Raw genomic sequence first — 15,261 nt, forward strand, 5'->3', positions numbered from 1 at the left:
GTGTGTTCTTATAATTGTGATCTGTCTGAATTTGCTGATTGAAGGAGAATGCACAGCTCCCTGTGGCCATCAGGGAATATAGTGGGATGGATGGTAAGGATGATAACACAATCAAACAGACTGTTAATGTTCAGAACTGCTGACCTCGGCCTGATGCTACAGATTTATATGAAGTGACATGGAGCTTGTAACTGCAAGCTCCGCATTCACAGGCACTACCAAGGACACACTCTGACACAGCCATATACATGCTGTGTGTCTTCTGTCTCCCTCAGTCTTTCTCTCTCTCTCTCTCTCTCTCTCTCTCTCTCTCTCTCTCTCTCTCTCTCTCTCTCTCTCTCTCTCTCTCTCTCTCTCCCTCCCTCTCTTTTTCTCCCTCTCTTTCTGTCTATCTCTTGCTCTCTCACTCTCGCTCCCTATTCTTCTGTCTATCTAGCTTTCTCTCACTCTCTCTCTCCCTCTCTTCCTATCTATCTATATCACTCACTCTCTCTCTCTCTCTCTCTCTCTCTCTCTCTCTCTCTCTCTCTCTCTCTCTCTCTCTCTCTCTCTCCCCTTTCTCCTTCCTTCCTTTGCTTCTATTGTCCTGGTTTAATAGCAGGGTGAAATTTCACCATGACACACCACTAGCAGCCGAGCTACTACAGTGTTTTTACCCACATTCATATTCCCTCCACTACCCTCTCTGCTTATAATGACTGTTCTGAAGTCGCTCCCTAATAATACCTTGTGCCACCTCTGGAAAAAGTGTTAATCATGGCCAATTTCTCGTTAATGGCATCAGGAAGGGTGGAAAGAGAAGGGCGGCGGGGAGGGAGGGGGGGCAGGCTCTAAGTTGGATCATCATTGGTGTAATTTCCTACCGCAGCGTTAAGACATTGAAGCTCTGTTTGAAACGTCTTGATTTGCATATTCACATCGAATGTAGTCCTCTGTGGACAGACGTTTAGTTCAACTATTTTTAGACATTAAATTGATTCAAATGTAGTGCAGTGCCAAAATGCTGGGAACCATTTTGTTAGGCGCTTCGGTCCCGCGCGTCTCATTGCAGAGTTTTGTTCCTGGGTGTTCTGGGGGCAGTCTGCGCTTGTCATTATCCAGTAGCAATCAAGTGGCCCTGTAATTCAGACATCCCAGCATTTCAGACGGACAGTCGGGAAGAGGTGATAAACGCTGGAAGGACTTGGCCACTTCACCTCAGGATGTCATGAAGGTGTCTGTGGGTAACATATTCTCGGGGGAGGGGTGGAGGTGGTTTGGCTGGAGGTCATGACAGACAGACAGACAGACAGACAGACAGGAAGAGAACCAGCCCGAGAGGCAGACTGACACACACACACTCTTAGGGGAATTTGTCGAGGGACTTGGTGGCCAGACAGACAGAGATGAAGGGGTTAAGCGACTGTTTTGACACTCCATACGAGAGCCCTCCTCCCCCCCCCCTCCTCCCCCCCAGCTGCTTCATTGGGTTCTAATGAGCTCTCAGTGGCCTGGCCCCTCACACCATGCCACTCAGTTTGACTGGCAGCTGGAGCCAGGTGACCTGTTATTTTGCTCTATGTTTCCTCTACTTCCTCTCCCTCGAGTTTGACACGCCACACATGTCTCCTGCACAGACACACACACACACACACACTGTCTTGGGCTGGAGGATACATACTGACTTGTGAAGTGTGTTGGAGACAGTGCAGCTGCAGCCTCTCATTCTACAGGGTCAGGCCAGACTCATGTAAAACAGGAAATAGTCGGCCAGTCAGTGAATTTAACAATACTATAGGGCTCCGTGGCTGTGTTAGCCGGTAGTGGTGAGGAGGAGGTAGTGGTGTTGGTGGTGGGGTATAAACACCCCCCTCAGTGTGTGAAGGGGCCTCTCTTTTCCCTGGGATAGACTAAACAGCTATGGCCACACTTGACCACAGGGGGGTGGTTAGTGGCCGTGAGGGGGTGGATGGGGGGAGGGCAATTATCCCTCCGGTGTTGCACTGAGGTTGTGCCGGCATGGTGTTTAGCAACTATGATGAGCAATAATTATCCAGAGCTCCAGGGAAAAGAGAGAGAGAGGAAGAGAGAAGAAGCAAGGGAGAGAGGGAGGCAGGACACAGCTATATATCATAGCAATGTTTTTACGGCTGAGAGGTGTGGGATGTTAGTTTGGCCTCACAGGAGAGTTGTGGACTTTAGTCAAAACAAATAGGCATTGGGTGTTTTCTTTTGTTGCCTGTTCAGTTCCCAGTACCTCCCACACGGTTGAGCAGCCCTCATAGCACCAGATGTTTCAGAGAAGGACTTGTGGATGGAACACTTCTGGTGTCCTTTTTCAAGTTGCAAACAGAGAGTTCATTTTACATTTTTTTAAAGGGTTTTTGAAATTTCCAAAGTGTCAAATGGTTTTATTTTTGGTAAGAAGTATTTTGTCATTTCTAGGGAGCAAAAAACTCCAACCAGAAACCTTGGGCATGGAATGGCTGAATTGGAATTATTCTTATCAAAGCAACATTTTTGTAACAATCACAATGCTGTACCGTGGAAGCCTAATCTTTATTTTAGGATTCCCTGCTGAAGTGTTCTAAGTACTTGCATACAAATAATACTAACCCAATTAACATATTTATTAGTTATTCTTCCTAGCTGCTTGCCAGTGTTTCCTTATTATGTAGCTCTGTATCGTTGGCACTTTATCTAACCCATTTTGGATTTGCAAATTGTTGCTTCCACAAATGTGATGGTTGAGTGTGTCGAAGGGAAGGAGAGAGTACGGGACAAGAGATGAGAGAAAACGTGATGGTTGTGTTGGCAGATACAGGTAAATCAGGTCAGACAAGGCTGCCAAAGCTCTTAGCAGATAATACCGTTTTATCCCTTAATCAGATTAATGTTGTCTATAAATATTTGCATGTAGCTTAACTCGTACCTTAAGCCTCCATCTATAGTCTTGTGTATACATTGTGTGCTTTGGCGTTTGGATTGTTTTGTAAATTATTGTCAAATCTGTAAATCTGTAACTGAAAGCACATCCCCCATAAAACTGACTGGATGAAAATCTACAAAAGATAAGTGGACAGGAAAGTCTAATACGTCTGTGACCGGCGTTGACCAGTAGAGAGGGACTTGTGTTGCGTGAAAGACAACCGCTAAAGGCCTGATATGAAGACCCGTTCTCCATTCTGCGTCCGCGATGTCATTGCCAAGGCGGAGGTAGTTCCACGTGGCAGGGCTTCCTGTTATGTTGAAGGATTTCTCCACTGGGGCAGACAAGGCTCTCAGGAGCATAGGGTGTGAAGAACACCATCAGTAGGCATCAACTCTGCTTTGTCAGTGACACTGTTGGACAAACACTTGTCACTGCTGATAAATCAGCCATCTTGTCTGTTTATGTAAGGAGGAAACCAAACACTTCAGAGCCGACATGGAGGCCTCAGGCCCTCCTGGGTGCTGGTAGGAAATATAATGTAGGAGTGGGTGTCACTCCAGATTAGAGCCAGGTTCTTTTTATTTGTCCAAGAGTTACGTGTAACCACTGGTTTTCTTTGTCGCTTGGGCAGCAATGCTTGATCTTTTTCAACTCCACAGATGTAATCATTTCTGTTGGGTATTTCAATATGAAAATCATTGGCTTGGTGAGCAAACTCTGGTGAGTTTTCTGTTGTCCCAGATGGACATACCGTGTTTCTACACACTCACTGTGGCCTTTTCCCTCCGTCCCTGAGGTCCAAATCCATTCTATCGACAGTTCAGTGCTTCTGAGTCACTGTGAACGACCACCTCCATCGTTCATGTTTTTGATCCGCTGTTTTTTCAGGCTCCCTTGTCCAGGCTGAGGAATGATATTCCTCTAGCACATTCCCTGTGCGTCTCGCCATCTATTTCTCCCTCAGGACTCGGAACGGTGAGCTCTCACTCTGGTTCTAATTACCAGCTGAAGGGGAAGGCCAGCGAGTTCACATTACCCTGTAGCTTTAATGTCCACAGGCTATAAATAGTGCAAGTGGCGTCTCTCCAGAGTGTAGCAGGCCCAGCTTACGGCCTTTATGGAGGCAGGAAATAAACCTGCACAGTCAGGCCCAGAGACACATCCCCCCCAGAGCCTGTTGATGCGACTCAACATGAACAGTGCCGTGACGTAAATCATGTCTGGGCAATGCACGTATCATTGTGAAGAGTAACGGTGTCTTGTCTCTCGAGCTGGAAAGATGTATGGCTCGTTGAATTATCGGTGTATTTTCCAAGCCAAGTTGGTCATAACTAACTCAACTGTAAATAAACTTTTGTTTTTTTCCGATGACTGGTCCAGTCAGAGGTGATTTGCCCCTATAGGGCTGTGACTTAAAGCAAAGGGTATGCATGGATAGTAAAAGGCCTTTCTTTTGTGGGGCAACATACTAATACTATTTAAACAGTGAACAGTCAAATTACATTTTTGGGCTGTTTTAATTTAGACTTTCAATTATGAAAGTGATATGAATGTGTTGGTTGACATAAACTTAAGCAGTTGAATATATGACTTCCCTCAAAATGGTAATGGTGTCTTCCTGAAGGAACACTCAAGATTTTAATTTAGCTGGATTGAGCAACAAGTACACACACACACACACACACACACACACACATCAGCAAGAGGACTGAGTGAGCATCAGTGCAGTTTAATGATCTGCTTTCTGTACCCAGTTGCTTAGCAACCTCGGCTGTTCGGCTGAAGCGGCGTTGTCCCATAAGAAACATCACATCACTGTAGCGGAGGGGGAGATGGGTGGGAGTGGGGGCGAGACTGGTAGTACTGGTGAGGAGCGAGGGCGTTCTATTCACCACCTACATACACAGGACAGTCTCATGCAGAAAGGGTTTCTCAAGCTTCTAAAAAAAAAAAAGGCAAGCGTCTTGCCCGCTTACATTTATTCATTTTACATTTATTCATTTAGCAGACGCTTAACTTGCACTCCCCCCGGAAAGCTTAATGATCATTTTTTTTGTGTGTTTTTCCAGGGCAGTGTGGTGACAGGAGGCAGTGGGGTGGTATTCCTGTGCTGGTCTGATGTGTGGGCAGGTCTGAGTGGTGGTTGGTGTAGTCTGGCCAGGGCCATTGTGGGAAAACGCTGGGGCCAATATCTGTGCTAACCACTCCTCTGCTGGAGTGCACATAGAGAGAGACAAGCTCATTTGTTCGAAAGCCATTAACCCGAACACAGTGGCGGATAGAGAGGGAGAGGGACAGAGCGAGAGAGCGAATGAAAGATGCAAAATTACACTGCTGCAATTTCAGTTGTTTTCCCCGCTGAAAGACCTGCTCCTGTGCCCTGACAGCAGTTTGCTTTGGCAGAGAGACAGAGAGACAGAGAGACAGAGAGAGACACAGAGAGAGAGAGAGAGAGAGAGAGAGAGAGAGAGAGAGAGAGAGAGAGAGAGAGAGAGAGAGAGAGAGAGAGAGAGAGAGAGAGAGAGAGAGAGAGAGAGAGAGAGGGGAATGGACACCATCAAGACTGGAAGCCTTCCACGTCGCCCCATCTTCCCTTCTCCCTGAGTCAATTTTCTGGAGTGAATCACAGAGGAGTGTGTGATAGACGGTCTCAAAGCCCGGGTGAAGGAGATATCAAGCTTTTCTCTTTCCGCCGTCATCCCAAGGGAGGGGTTGGTGTTTGTACCGTGATTGTTGTCCTGGCCTCACCGCCGTCGACAAACACGTTTATTTTTCTCTTAAGAGACAAAAGAGGCCTGAGGAGAGACGTGTTATCTTGAGTGCCGAAGTCAGTGAGCATGGGTGTACTCTTGAGTAGACGAAAGTGGGCTAAACAGGATTACTCTCTCTCTCTCTCTCCCTCCTCCCTTTGTTTCCCCAGACAAGTCTCGAGGGAATGGTAGAGCGAGGGAGGAGGGCAGGGGGAGAGAGCAAGGACAATGATGATGCAAGCTCTGCCATAGCAGGCACGGTGAACGAACAGCACGTCACAGGGGTGGTGACGCAGAGAGCTAAGGCTCGGCCTGATCGGCCTGCCACTGGATGTTCAGAACCCCAGGATCTGAACCGGATGTTATGCTCATCCCGAGCGCCCCTTCCCTCTCTCTCCCTCTCCTTTCAACTTCAAGTGGATGATTGTCATGTTACGAGATGTTCTGTACAGTTGGCCCTGTGTATGTTCTGTACAGTAGGCCGTACTTCTAAAAGTACGTAAACACACTTTTTACTCAATGTACGTTTCATTCATTCATTTATTTATGTTCCCGAAGGGAATTGAAGGCCAACATACAGACAAAACAATCCATGGCACACATTAAAAACACCATAGCAAACAATACAAATCAACACAACAAAACAACTCAACAACTCCCCGCCCCCTCCCCCCCCATAACCCTAATTCAACAGATCAAAAAAGTGGGAATGAATGAATGAATGCCTGTATTGGTTACTAGTTAAAATGAATCTGATTATCAATGACACTTCCCAAATTGTTATGTTTCCACGACCTCAACATCCTGCACTTTGATCATAGTTCTCTGTAAGGCGGTTCATATATCATTGTGTGAATAAAACACAATGCAATGACTCCCCCCCCCCCCCCCCCCTAACATTACAGTAAAATAACATTAACAAATCATACTACGCTACGAAGGTTTGGGGCCAAAACATGATGTTACACACGTTCATTCGATAATTAGGTGTTTAGGCTATTGCACGGTTGAAACCACAATATTATGTGACACGTAGGCTAAATAGTTTTCGGTTTGGTCATGAGTTTTACATCCCTTTGAAGTTAGCACACCAAGGTTAGCTCTGGCATCCCGCGTAGGTCAGAACCGGGAGGAAACGAAATTTGCGACTCTGCTGGTCGTCACAACATTGGAAGGGAGGGGTGGGCGTTTGTGAAATGTTTATTTTGCTCTCAGAAATATTTGCCATCAATAATATATAGCGATCCTGTTTGTCTAGAGATGTATGGGACATTTTTTATTTTGTAAACCTTTTAAATGGGCTTATTTGTTAATTTATCGGGATATGTTTGATTTGGAATTCTTCTTCGTTTATTTCTTCGCTGAGATGTTTTTGGCACAGACCTTCAACCTTCCTTCTCCACTCACGCTGACGCTCCAACAAAGTAGGAAGCGATTCCTTTACAAATGGTGATTCCAGTAACACATGCTTTTCCTGGTTATTCAAATAATTCATTAATGAAAATGTTTTGATTGAAGAGCAAAAACCGGTGCGTTGGCAGAGAGTGATTCATCCGTGCTCTCTCAAGCACACACTTAATTTACTCCGTCATATGTCATCCATTAGAGGGAATGACCGACACTGAGGGCTATGGCCTCAGAGGGGAATCCACTAAACACCCATGACTCGATTGATTTCACTGCAAGTTAATTGTCTTCACGGGAATCTGCTACTCGTGTTATTTTGTTCTTTGTAAAGACCTACATACGTTTTGTTTATGTAGATAAACATAACGATTGTTAAGAGATTTGAGTCGTTTGCTTAATCAAGTGAGGCAAACCACACAATTCTGTGTTGACAAACAAGAGTATTATCTCCAACGTTAACCTTTATAAAATGAATATCTGTGACTAGAGCAAAGTCTATTTTAGGGCCGAATTGTTATTTGAAAATGATAAATGATTTATAAAGTCCTCCACCTACTTTGTGAGCCTTTCCAGGTCGTGTGTTGTGTTGGTACCTGTTGGAGCTACTCCACCTGCAGCATTTGATGCCGTTTTTTACATTGAAGGGAATCCTTTGGCTTGTCAACAGACAATCTGTCAGTTTATGTTGCTCAGATGTCATTCTGGGGCGAATGCACAGTGTGGTTTACATGATCATTAACATCAGAAAAACAGCCTGACAAGCTGTATCTCTTCAATTTGATCCAGAACACTGCTTCTCATGGTTATTTAATGAGTGTAAATGTTGTGGGCTCGTCCTCCTGACGCTGAATATGTTGCCTCATTACGGCTCTCTGGTCCGTTTAGCGCTAGCTGTAGCTGTAGCTGTAGCTATCTACGACCCTGGCTCGGTCAGCCGGCGCTGTGGCAAAGACCCAGCACACACAGGTTCATGATCACTCACCCCCCCCCCCCCCCCCCCATCCTCCTCCCAATGCTTAACACGCAACAGACAAACATGTCAGTCTGACGTCTGAAAAGATCAGCAGGGCTCGGCACACCGAGAGTCAGAGAGCAGCTTCAGCTGCTTGACAGGAAATAGTAGCCCCCCCCTCCCCCTCCTCCAGATTGCCGTATTGTCAGGCATCGCCTGTTCCCACCCAGCAACCTGGGTTGCGGCAGCCGTTTGATGGTTGCCTTTGATATGATCCTGGGGGCCCCCTGGCAGCTTTCGTTTTTTGTCTGCCGGGGCCGACTGATGGTGCGGCTCTCAGGAACCCCGATAAGAAGAATAACAGAGATACAAATGGAATCTCAGCCCAGATCAGGACTCCCCGTCTGGGCAGACGGTCCCGCGAGGCTCCGGGGAAGGAATGGGGCTCGCGGTGATTTAGCTGTAGAACAACCCACAACACAATCAGATGGCTCCGCCCAGGAGCACCCCCCCCCCCCTCCCTCCCCCCCCCCCCTCCCTCCCCCAAGATCTGTTTACCTCGACTGAGGGAAAGAAAATGTGCCTCGGCAGTGATAAGACACATGCCAGAAAACTGGCCCTGACGTGTGATTGTGTGTATGATTGTGTGTATAGGTGTTTACCGGCTCCACATATTTTACAATGTGCCCTCTGTTGGTGTTTAAGTGCGGTGATAAACAGGCGGGACCGAGCCAAGGCTGACTGATAAACAGGGGTGTAAGTGGTGCCTGGGGGGGACTCATCTGCAGCTCCTGCAGCCGTCGGATCCCCTCGCATGTGGGAGGTCATTCTGCTCTCCGTGGGAACAGAAGACATGTTTACAGGTCGAGGCAGCGGTATTTAACAGTACGCATTCAGTACCGCTGGTGTTGGAATCTTCTGAGAGTAACTGTTTTCTATTTATTGGATTTGAAGTTAAGCACCACATAGGTTGCCCTGTTCGATCTCTCTCTTTCTCTCGCCCTCCACATATCATTGAGTGGTTTCTTTGTGGCACCCTCTCGCTTCCCTGGTCATGAGTCATCGTTATTCAACCTTTTCATCCAGGCGCTGATGTACTCTGAAACGAGCTGCTGCTTTGGTGTCTGTCTCTTCCGTCCCCAAGTCCTGTCATACATTAGACATGCAGTGGAAAGCATGACTAAAGCATGACTATGCACCTAGTGTACTCTCGAGCTAATGGGAGCTACAGAACAGGCGAGCTAATGGGAGCTACAGAACAGGCTCTTCACTCTCTTTCTGTCTCTCTTTCTGTCTCTCTTTCTGTCTCTCTCTCTCTCTCTCTCTCTCTCTCTCTCTCTCTCTCTCTCTCTCTCTCTCTCTCTCTCGTACACAGAGAGAGAGAGACATGCCTGTGTACCGGTTGGCGTTTGGCTTCTACAGTAAACAGTCAGTTCTCTGCTTAATGCAGTGTTAAGTTTCTGAACTGAAAACAGACAGCTGGCCCACTGTGTAATGTAGGCCAGTGGGCAAGACATGATGCAGAATAGCAAGTGGCATTGCCAACTGGTTATGAGGCTCAATGAGCATATTTCACCATCTAATCTCTGTGTTTTGCATGTGTTGTATGATATTTCAGTGTGTTAACTGTGGGCCAACATTGTGTGACGTGTGTGTTTGTGTGTTTCTACTGTAGGCTGTATGTGTGTTGCTGTTCCAGCCTGGACGAACCTGCTGGGCTGTCTTGATCTGCACTGGGAGTCAGATTTACTGAGAGAGCCTCCACCATGTCTGGGTGGTCTCCCACGGTGATGTCATGGGCTTTTAGCTCGCCTCCACAACTCTGTAAAACAGGCCGTGAGAAGCGCATGGCACACGGCAAGCCTCCACGCTTCAGACCCAATCCAACCTGCGCGTCGACCAGTTTCACCAGGCTGTTTACTTGGGCCTATGCCTTTAGCTCTTGAGGCCTGTCCGCGTGGACTGGTTCACATCGTCCGGGGAAGAGAGGCAGCCTCCCGATGGTGCGCCCTCCAGCTTAAAGAACTAGCAGGCGTGCCGAGGCGAGAGACGGCGTTTCTGATTCTCTCCGCAGCCGTGCGCTCAGGGACGGCCAGCTGAGTGCTCCAAGTTAGGCCCTCCACAGCCGTGCGCTCAGGGACGGCCAGCTGAGTGCTCCAAGTTAGGCCCTCCACAGGCGTGCGCTCAGGGACGGCCAGCTGAGTGCTCCAGTGCCGCGGGGATGGAGGAGCTTGGCCGAGCAGTGTTTATGGAGAGACCAAGGGGGGGGGGGGGGGGGAAGAGAGAGAGCTGGAGACGCCAAGTGAAGCGGGATGTAAGCACTGAAACTGAAACCTCTGGAAAGGGAAGAGAAAAGGAAAAAAAAGAAGAAAGGCTTGATAGTTTGCCAAGGGGACTCGCAGAGGAGCAGATAATCAAACACATGCCTGGTTTTTGTTTCTAGAGATATTTTCAAAGTTATTACAGCCCTGTGTTGGGGGTTGGAGGGGTGGAGGGGGAAAGTTCAGGAGCTGAATGTGTTTGCTATCGTTTGTAGCCGCCGACAGTCATAAGGCGGTTTTTTGCGTAGGTGAATAAAGTTTTTACAAGGTTACAGGTGACTGGAAGTTCATTGTGTGAACAGTATCAGCTTTGTTAGTTTCTTCCCCCATGTCTGACAATATTCTTTGACATCATCACTGGTTAACAAGTTGTTGTTGTGTAGGCGTTCCAGGCAGGACCTTATAACGCCCCAGTCGGGTCCAGCAAACATCTCTTTCCGTCTATACCAAGTCCAATCTTACATATTCTTTCTGGGCTGATATTGGCTTTCCAATCTCTCAAACCGTTCCAATTCTCGTCTGTGAAACTGCCTGCCCTAGCCTGCTTTATGTGAAACAGGCGTACAGCACAGTACAATGTTCTACATTCATCCTGGGCCTGCCACAGGAAGGGAAACGCATTTCATACGCTATTGAGCACGTAAACAGCTTTGCTGCAGTATTTCCAAACGTCTAACGTATGGCCCCTCTCTCTGGAGAAATGGTATAGATCTGGAATTTGTCTTTCGCTATTGTGGCGGGGACATGCCCAGGGGATAGAGCCTTCGTTTTCCCTTCCGCGTCCAATCGGTTTAAAAGGCTTAGAACCACACACAAAGGTACCACAATGGGGCTCCTCTCGGCCCACTCATAAGTTTGTCACTCATTTCACAAGGCTGACAATGCGTGTCATTTTGTTGTATTCGAGTCGGGTGACGGGGGAGAAACAAAAGGCTATTATTTAGACTCATGCAGCCAGCTGAGGAGAGAGCGAGGAGGAGAGAGCCAGCAGCACTCTCGCTGAACTCTCTCTCCTCGCCCGACCGCTCCGCTCGCTCATGGAGCAGACGCTGCGTAGGGAGACGGCCTGTCTCAGATGTTTAACTGCCCTCCGCCCCATAGGACACGCCCTGGTGTGCTGGGTTGTTGTTGCATACAACAGCTCTGATTAGTCAACAGCGACAGTGATGTCATTGTTAGGAATCTCCTGTGAACATGCCGGTAGATAGATCACACGGTGGCCAAGTCCCCAAGTAAGGCCCAAATGGAGGCCATTTTATTTTTGCTGACTTCTAGGCAGCCATCTGAATCCATTTGGATTCACAGTGTCTCGTATGAGGTGGGCCGTCGAAATGAATCAGTTTGCTGGTAAAGTGGATACCGGTGGTGGCGGGCGACGAGAAGTGAAACAGGTCAGTTCTCCGCAGGGCTGACCCCCTTCTCTCGCTCGTCCCGATGAATCTTTTAGCAGCTCACCACCACCACCTCCACCACCACCACCAAAAACTCCACACTTACGAAAAGTCTGCAGGTTTGTCCTACGGTCCACCTGCGGACATTTTACAGGGCGTCGACACCTTATTAGCGGGCCCGTGGTAGTTTCACACCTGCCCCTTGACGGTGGCGTGTTGGGCCTGCGAACGGCCGTCCACACTGACGTGTCATGGCGGCTGCCCCACCAGGCCTCTGACTGAGAGGGTGGGCCAGACCTGGCGGGGGGGGGGGGGGGGGCTTGTTAGCCTGGCGCGGCACACCGTGGAACCCACCAAGTTCCCGTTCGCAAACAATGGGATTGATTTGTTCCAGAAGTTTTGCTCTGGGAATCGTACAACGCTGTGCTCTACCTCCCTCCGGCAGATGAGTGGGCGTATTGATCTTTCAGTCAACCGACATTGCTCCATCTATTTAGAAAAATACCCCGCTATATTGGAAATGTTACGACAGTTTAAGACATGTTGTGTGCGTGTGTGTCCCCCCCCCGATGCTTCCTGCTGGGTTTCTGACAGACGGAACTTTCCCAGTGCTTCCTCGTTAGCTGTTGTTCTCTCAGTGTGAGGATCCTGTGCTCCACGCTAACTAAACAGGCCTTAATGGACCGCCTTGCTCCGGTAATAGCTATGTGGTTAAACACACACTGTGCTCTGCCTGGCTTCTGAAGGCGCTCCGGTGACAGGACGTCTAAATGGAACGCGTCGTTAGCGCTTAGCGACCCACAGGGGTCGTCCCCCCCCCCTTTTCTTCCCCCAGTAGGTAGTGCGGTGTTCACTCTGAGCTGTGCTCACTGGAGAGCACTGATACGGTGGTGCTGATCAACACCACGTCTTTTGTAGTGCATTTTCACCCCTGGGTGGAAAACGGATCATTTGAACAAGCCTGTCATCTCAGGCACTGAGAATCCGACTGTAAATAAATCTGTTTGTGACATCTGTGGCCTGGATGGTTGTATTTTTAGCGATGCATTTTCCGGTCTGGTGTATTGACTCACCTCTGTTCTTCTCTCTCCTTCCGTCCAGAACGACATGACCCTGAAGCCGCAGGAGCGCCAGGCCCACCGTGCCGGGCCCCTGCACAAGAAGAGGCCCCCGAGGGTCCCCAACGGGCTGAGCCTGGAGCCCTGCAAGGCCCAGGGCCGCCAGAACAACCACCACCACAAACCCCACAGACCCCACCACCAGCACCAGCACTCGGACCAGGAGAACAACCCCCGCCTGGCCCGCACCTACGGCAAGAAGAAGAAGAAGAAGCACCTTCAGAAGAAGAACCGGACGGTCAGTCTTCTCTCCTTCCTGTCCTCTCTCTGGGTTTCCTTCTCTCTCTCTATCTATCTCTCTTTTTTTTGTTTTTTTTGGGGGGAAGTCCTTTCTTCCTCTGCTCCCTGAAAGGACAAGCGGATGCTGGGTGACATTGTGGAGTGCCAGGGGCCAGGTCTGGTGATCCTGATCAGGCCTGATGGTTCCATCAATGGCACTTAGAGGTGGACACGATTTGCATCTGGATCGCCGGATGACGTCACGGACAGGATCCTCTCATGGTAAACCGTGGGGAATGCTCCTGTTGTAGTGACACCGGCAGCATGATAAGGGAAACAAAGCTCCTTTGAACCCGGGCCTTCGTCAAGCGTCGTTGCGCAATAGAGATGTTCTATTCGCAGACAATTAGAACAAACTCAGATGGATTCTTTAATCGTGCCGGATCATTAGAGGGGCCGTCTTGCTGCGTGAGATTCATTTCAGATTCTAATCCGAGGACTTAATTAATGTTACATTAGGTTTGGAGACGGCTTCTCCTGTTCACTGTCTGCAATTAGAGCAAATTGCCACATTGCTTGGGGGGTGGGGGTGGGGGGGTGGGGGGGGGGGGGTGGGTGGGGCGCTGTGTCGTTTCTCTCCCTGACGACTGATGATGAGGCTGTCTATTGGTTGAGGCTGTTATTATCAATGATGGCCGCTGATAAAATAGAAGGCACATTAGAGATTAGTCACCGTGGCTGACGTCAGATCTGGAGGGAGGGTCGAGGATTATGGGCTAGAGGCTGGGAGTATGGAGAGAGAGGGGGAAAGAGAGAGAGAGACAGAGAGAGAAATAGAGAGAGAGAGAGAGAGAGAGGGAGAGAGAGAGAGAGGGAAAGAAAGAGAACGAGGGAGAGAGAGAGAGAGAGAGAGAGTGAGAGAGAGAGAGAGAGAGGAGCAAGAGGAGACAAAAGCATGTGGGTGTGTGTGTGCGGCGAGGGAGTGTGTGGCGCTAATGAGTATTTATGGCACACGGACACAGGGGTGTCTCTCTGCAAGCTAGAGCTATCAGTTACAGCACCACCCACAGTCCAGCCCAACACACACACGCACACCCGCACTCGGAGGCAGGGGGAGGGGCAGAGGTCATCGTTTGTCCGTGTCATCACAGCAGGGCCGGGGCACACGTCTCAGGCTGTTAATCAGTGAGCTACTCTCTCTGTACGTCGACTATACGACCGCACAACCGCAACACGACCGCAACACGACCAGAACAGTACAACAACAACACAACCCCAACACGACTTCAACATAACCACAACAGAGGGAAAACGCACTTCCCGGGTAAATATCTAGTCTCACGGGCATAGCAGCTGCCCCTTTTCAAAGTTCTCCGAGCACCAAAGTCCACCCCAATCACGCGGACACGCGTTCATGGTGTCGTCATTTGCCACAGACGACATATCTGATGGCTGTTTAGGAAGGAACCTGCTCGAAACCCACTGCTGCACGGCTGAAGGTGTGCTGCTCTGGCTCCAGACAGATGGTGCCACCTGCCAGTCTCAAGGTTGTCTGGCACATGCAGTTGCATGGCAGCAGAGGTGACTGCTGAGGGCGAGGTGTGAGCGAGTGTGTGTGTGAGCGAGAGAGAGCGATTGAGAGATGGTGAGTGAGAAAGAGAGCGAGGGGGACAGATACAGAGAGCACAGATGGGTCTTATTTGGCTCCGCCCGGGTGTGTTAGCCCGGGGAGTTGACAACGACCTCTGTGACTAGAGCAGCACAAAGTGGTGTTTAGGCCCAGGACTGAAGGACCCTCCTTCCTCCCCCCGCGGCCCCTGCCAGGCAACACTGATTAGGGTCAGAGCATCTGCCGTCGGAGCGCGGGGCTCAGGGGAGCTTGGCACGAAGACATTCTCACTCCCATGCATGTACACCCGTTTTGGCGTAGATACACACACACTGCTTTGTCTGCTTTGACTCCTCTGTGGCTCCATGGTTGAAGTCCCCCCCCCTCCTTCCCTCCCTGCTAATGAAGAGCAGGTCAATAGCACGATAACGGCGACGCTGGCGACGATGGCGGCGGCGGCGATGATGACGATGACGACGAGGCCTTTGATTGTTCATTGCGGTTCCTGTAAGCGCTCACGTTTCCTCCCGCCGCCTATCGCGCTGGTCCCCCCCCGCTCAGAGAACATTTGCATATCGCATTC

The 15,261-nt window shown here is 49.4% G+C and overlaps 1 protein-coding gene across 1 annotated transcript in view; it reads left to right on the forward strand.

Annotated features, from left to right (window-relative positions):
* auts2a (activator of transcription and developmental regulator AUTS2 a) overlaps positions 1 to 13,634 on the forward strand; it is a 44,690-nt gene extending 31,056 nt beyond the window's left edge. The window contains exon 3 of the mRNA XM_047020960.1: positions 12,834 to 13,634. Coding sequence (XP_046876916.1) covers positions 12,834 to 13,199 — 366 coding nt within the window. The 3' untranslated portion in view covers positions 13,200 to 13,634. The remainder of the gene's footprint in view (positions 1 to 12,833) is intronic.
* The last annotated feature ends 1,627 nt before the right edge of the window (positions 13,635 to 15,261 follow it).

This window comes from Hypomesus transpacificus, chromosome 5 (genome assembly GCF_021917145.1).
Source record: "Hypomesus transpacificus isolate Combined female chromosome 5, fHypTra1, whole genome shotgun sequence".
Lineage (NCBI taxonomy): Eukaryota > Metazoa > Chordata > Actinopteri > Osmeriformes > Osmeridae > Hypomesus > Hypomesus transpacificus.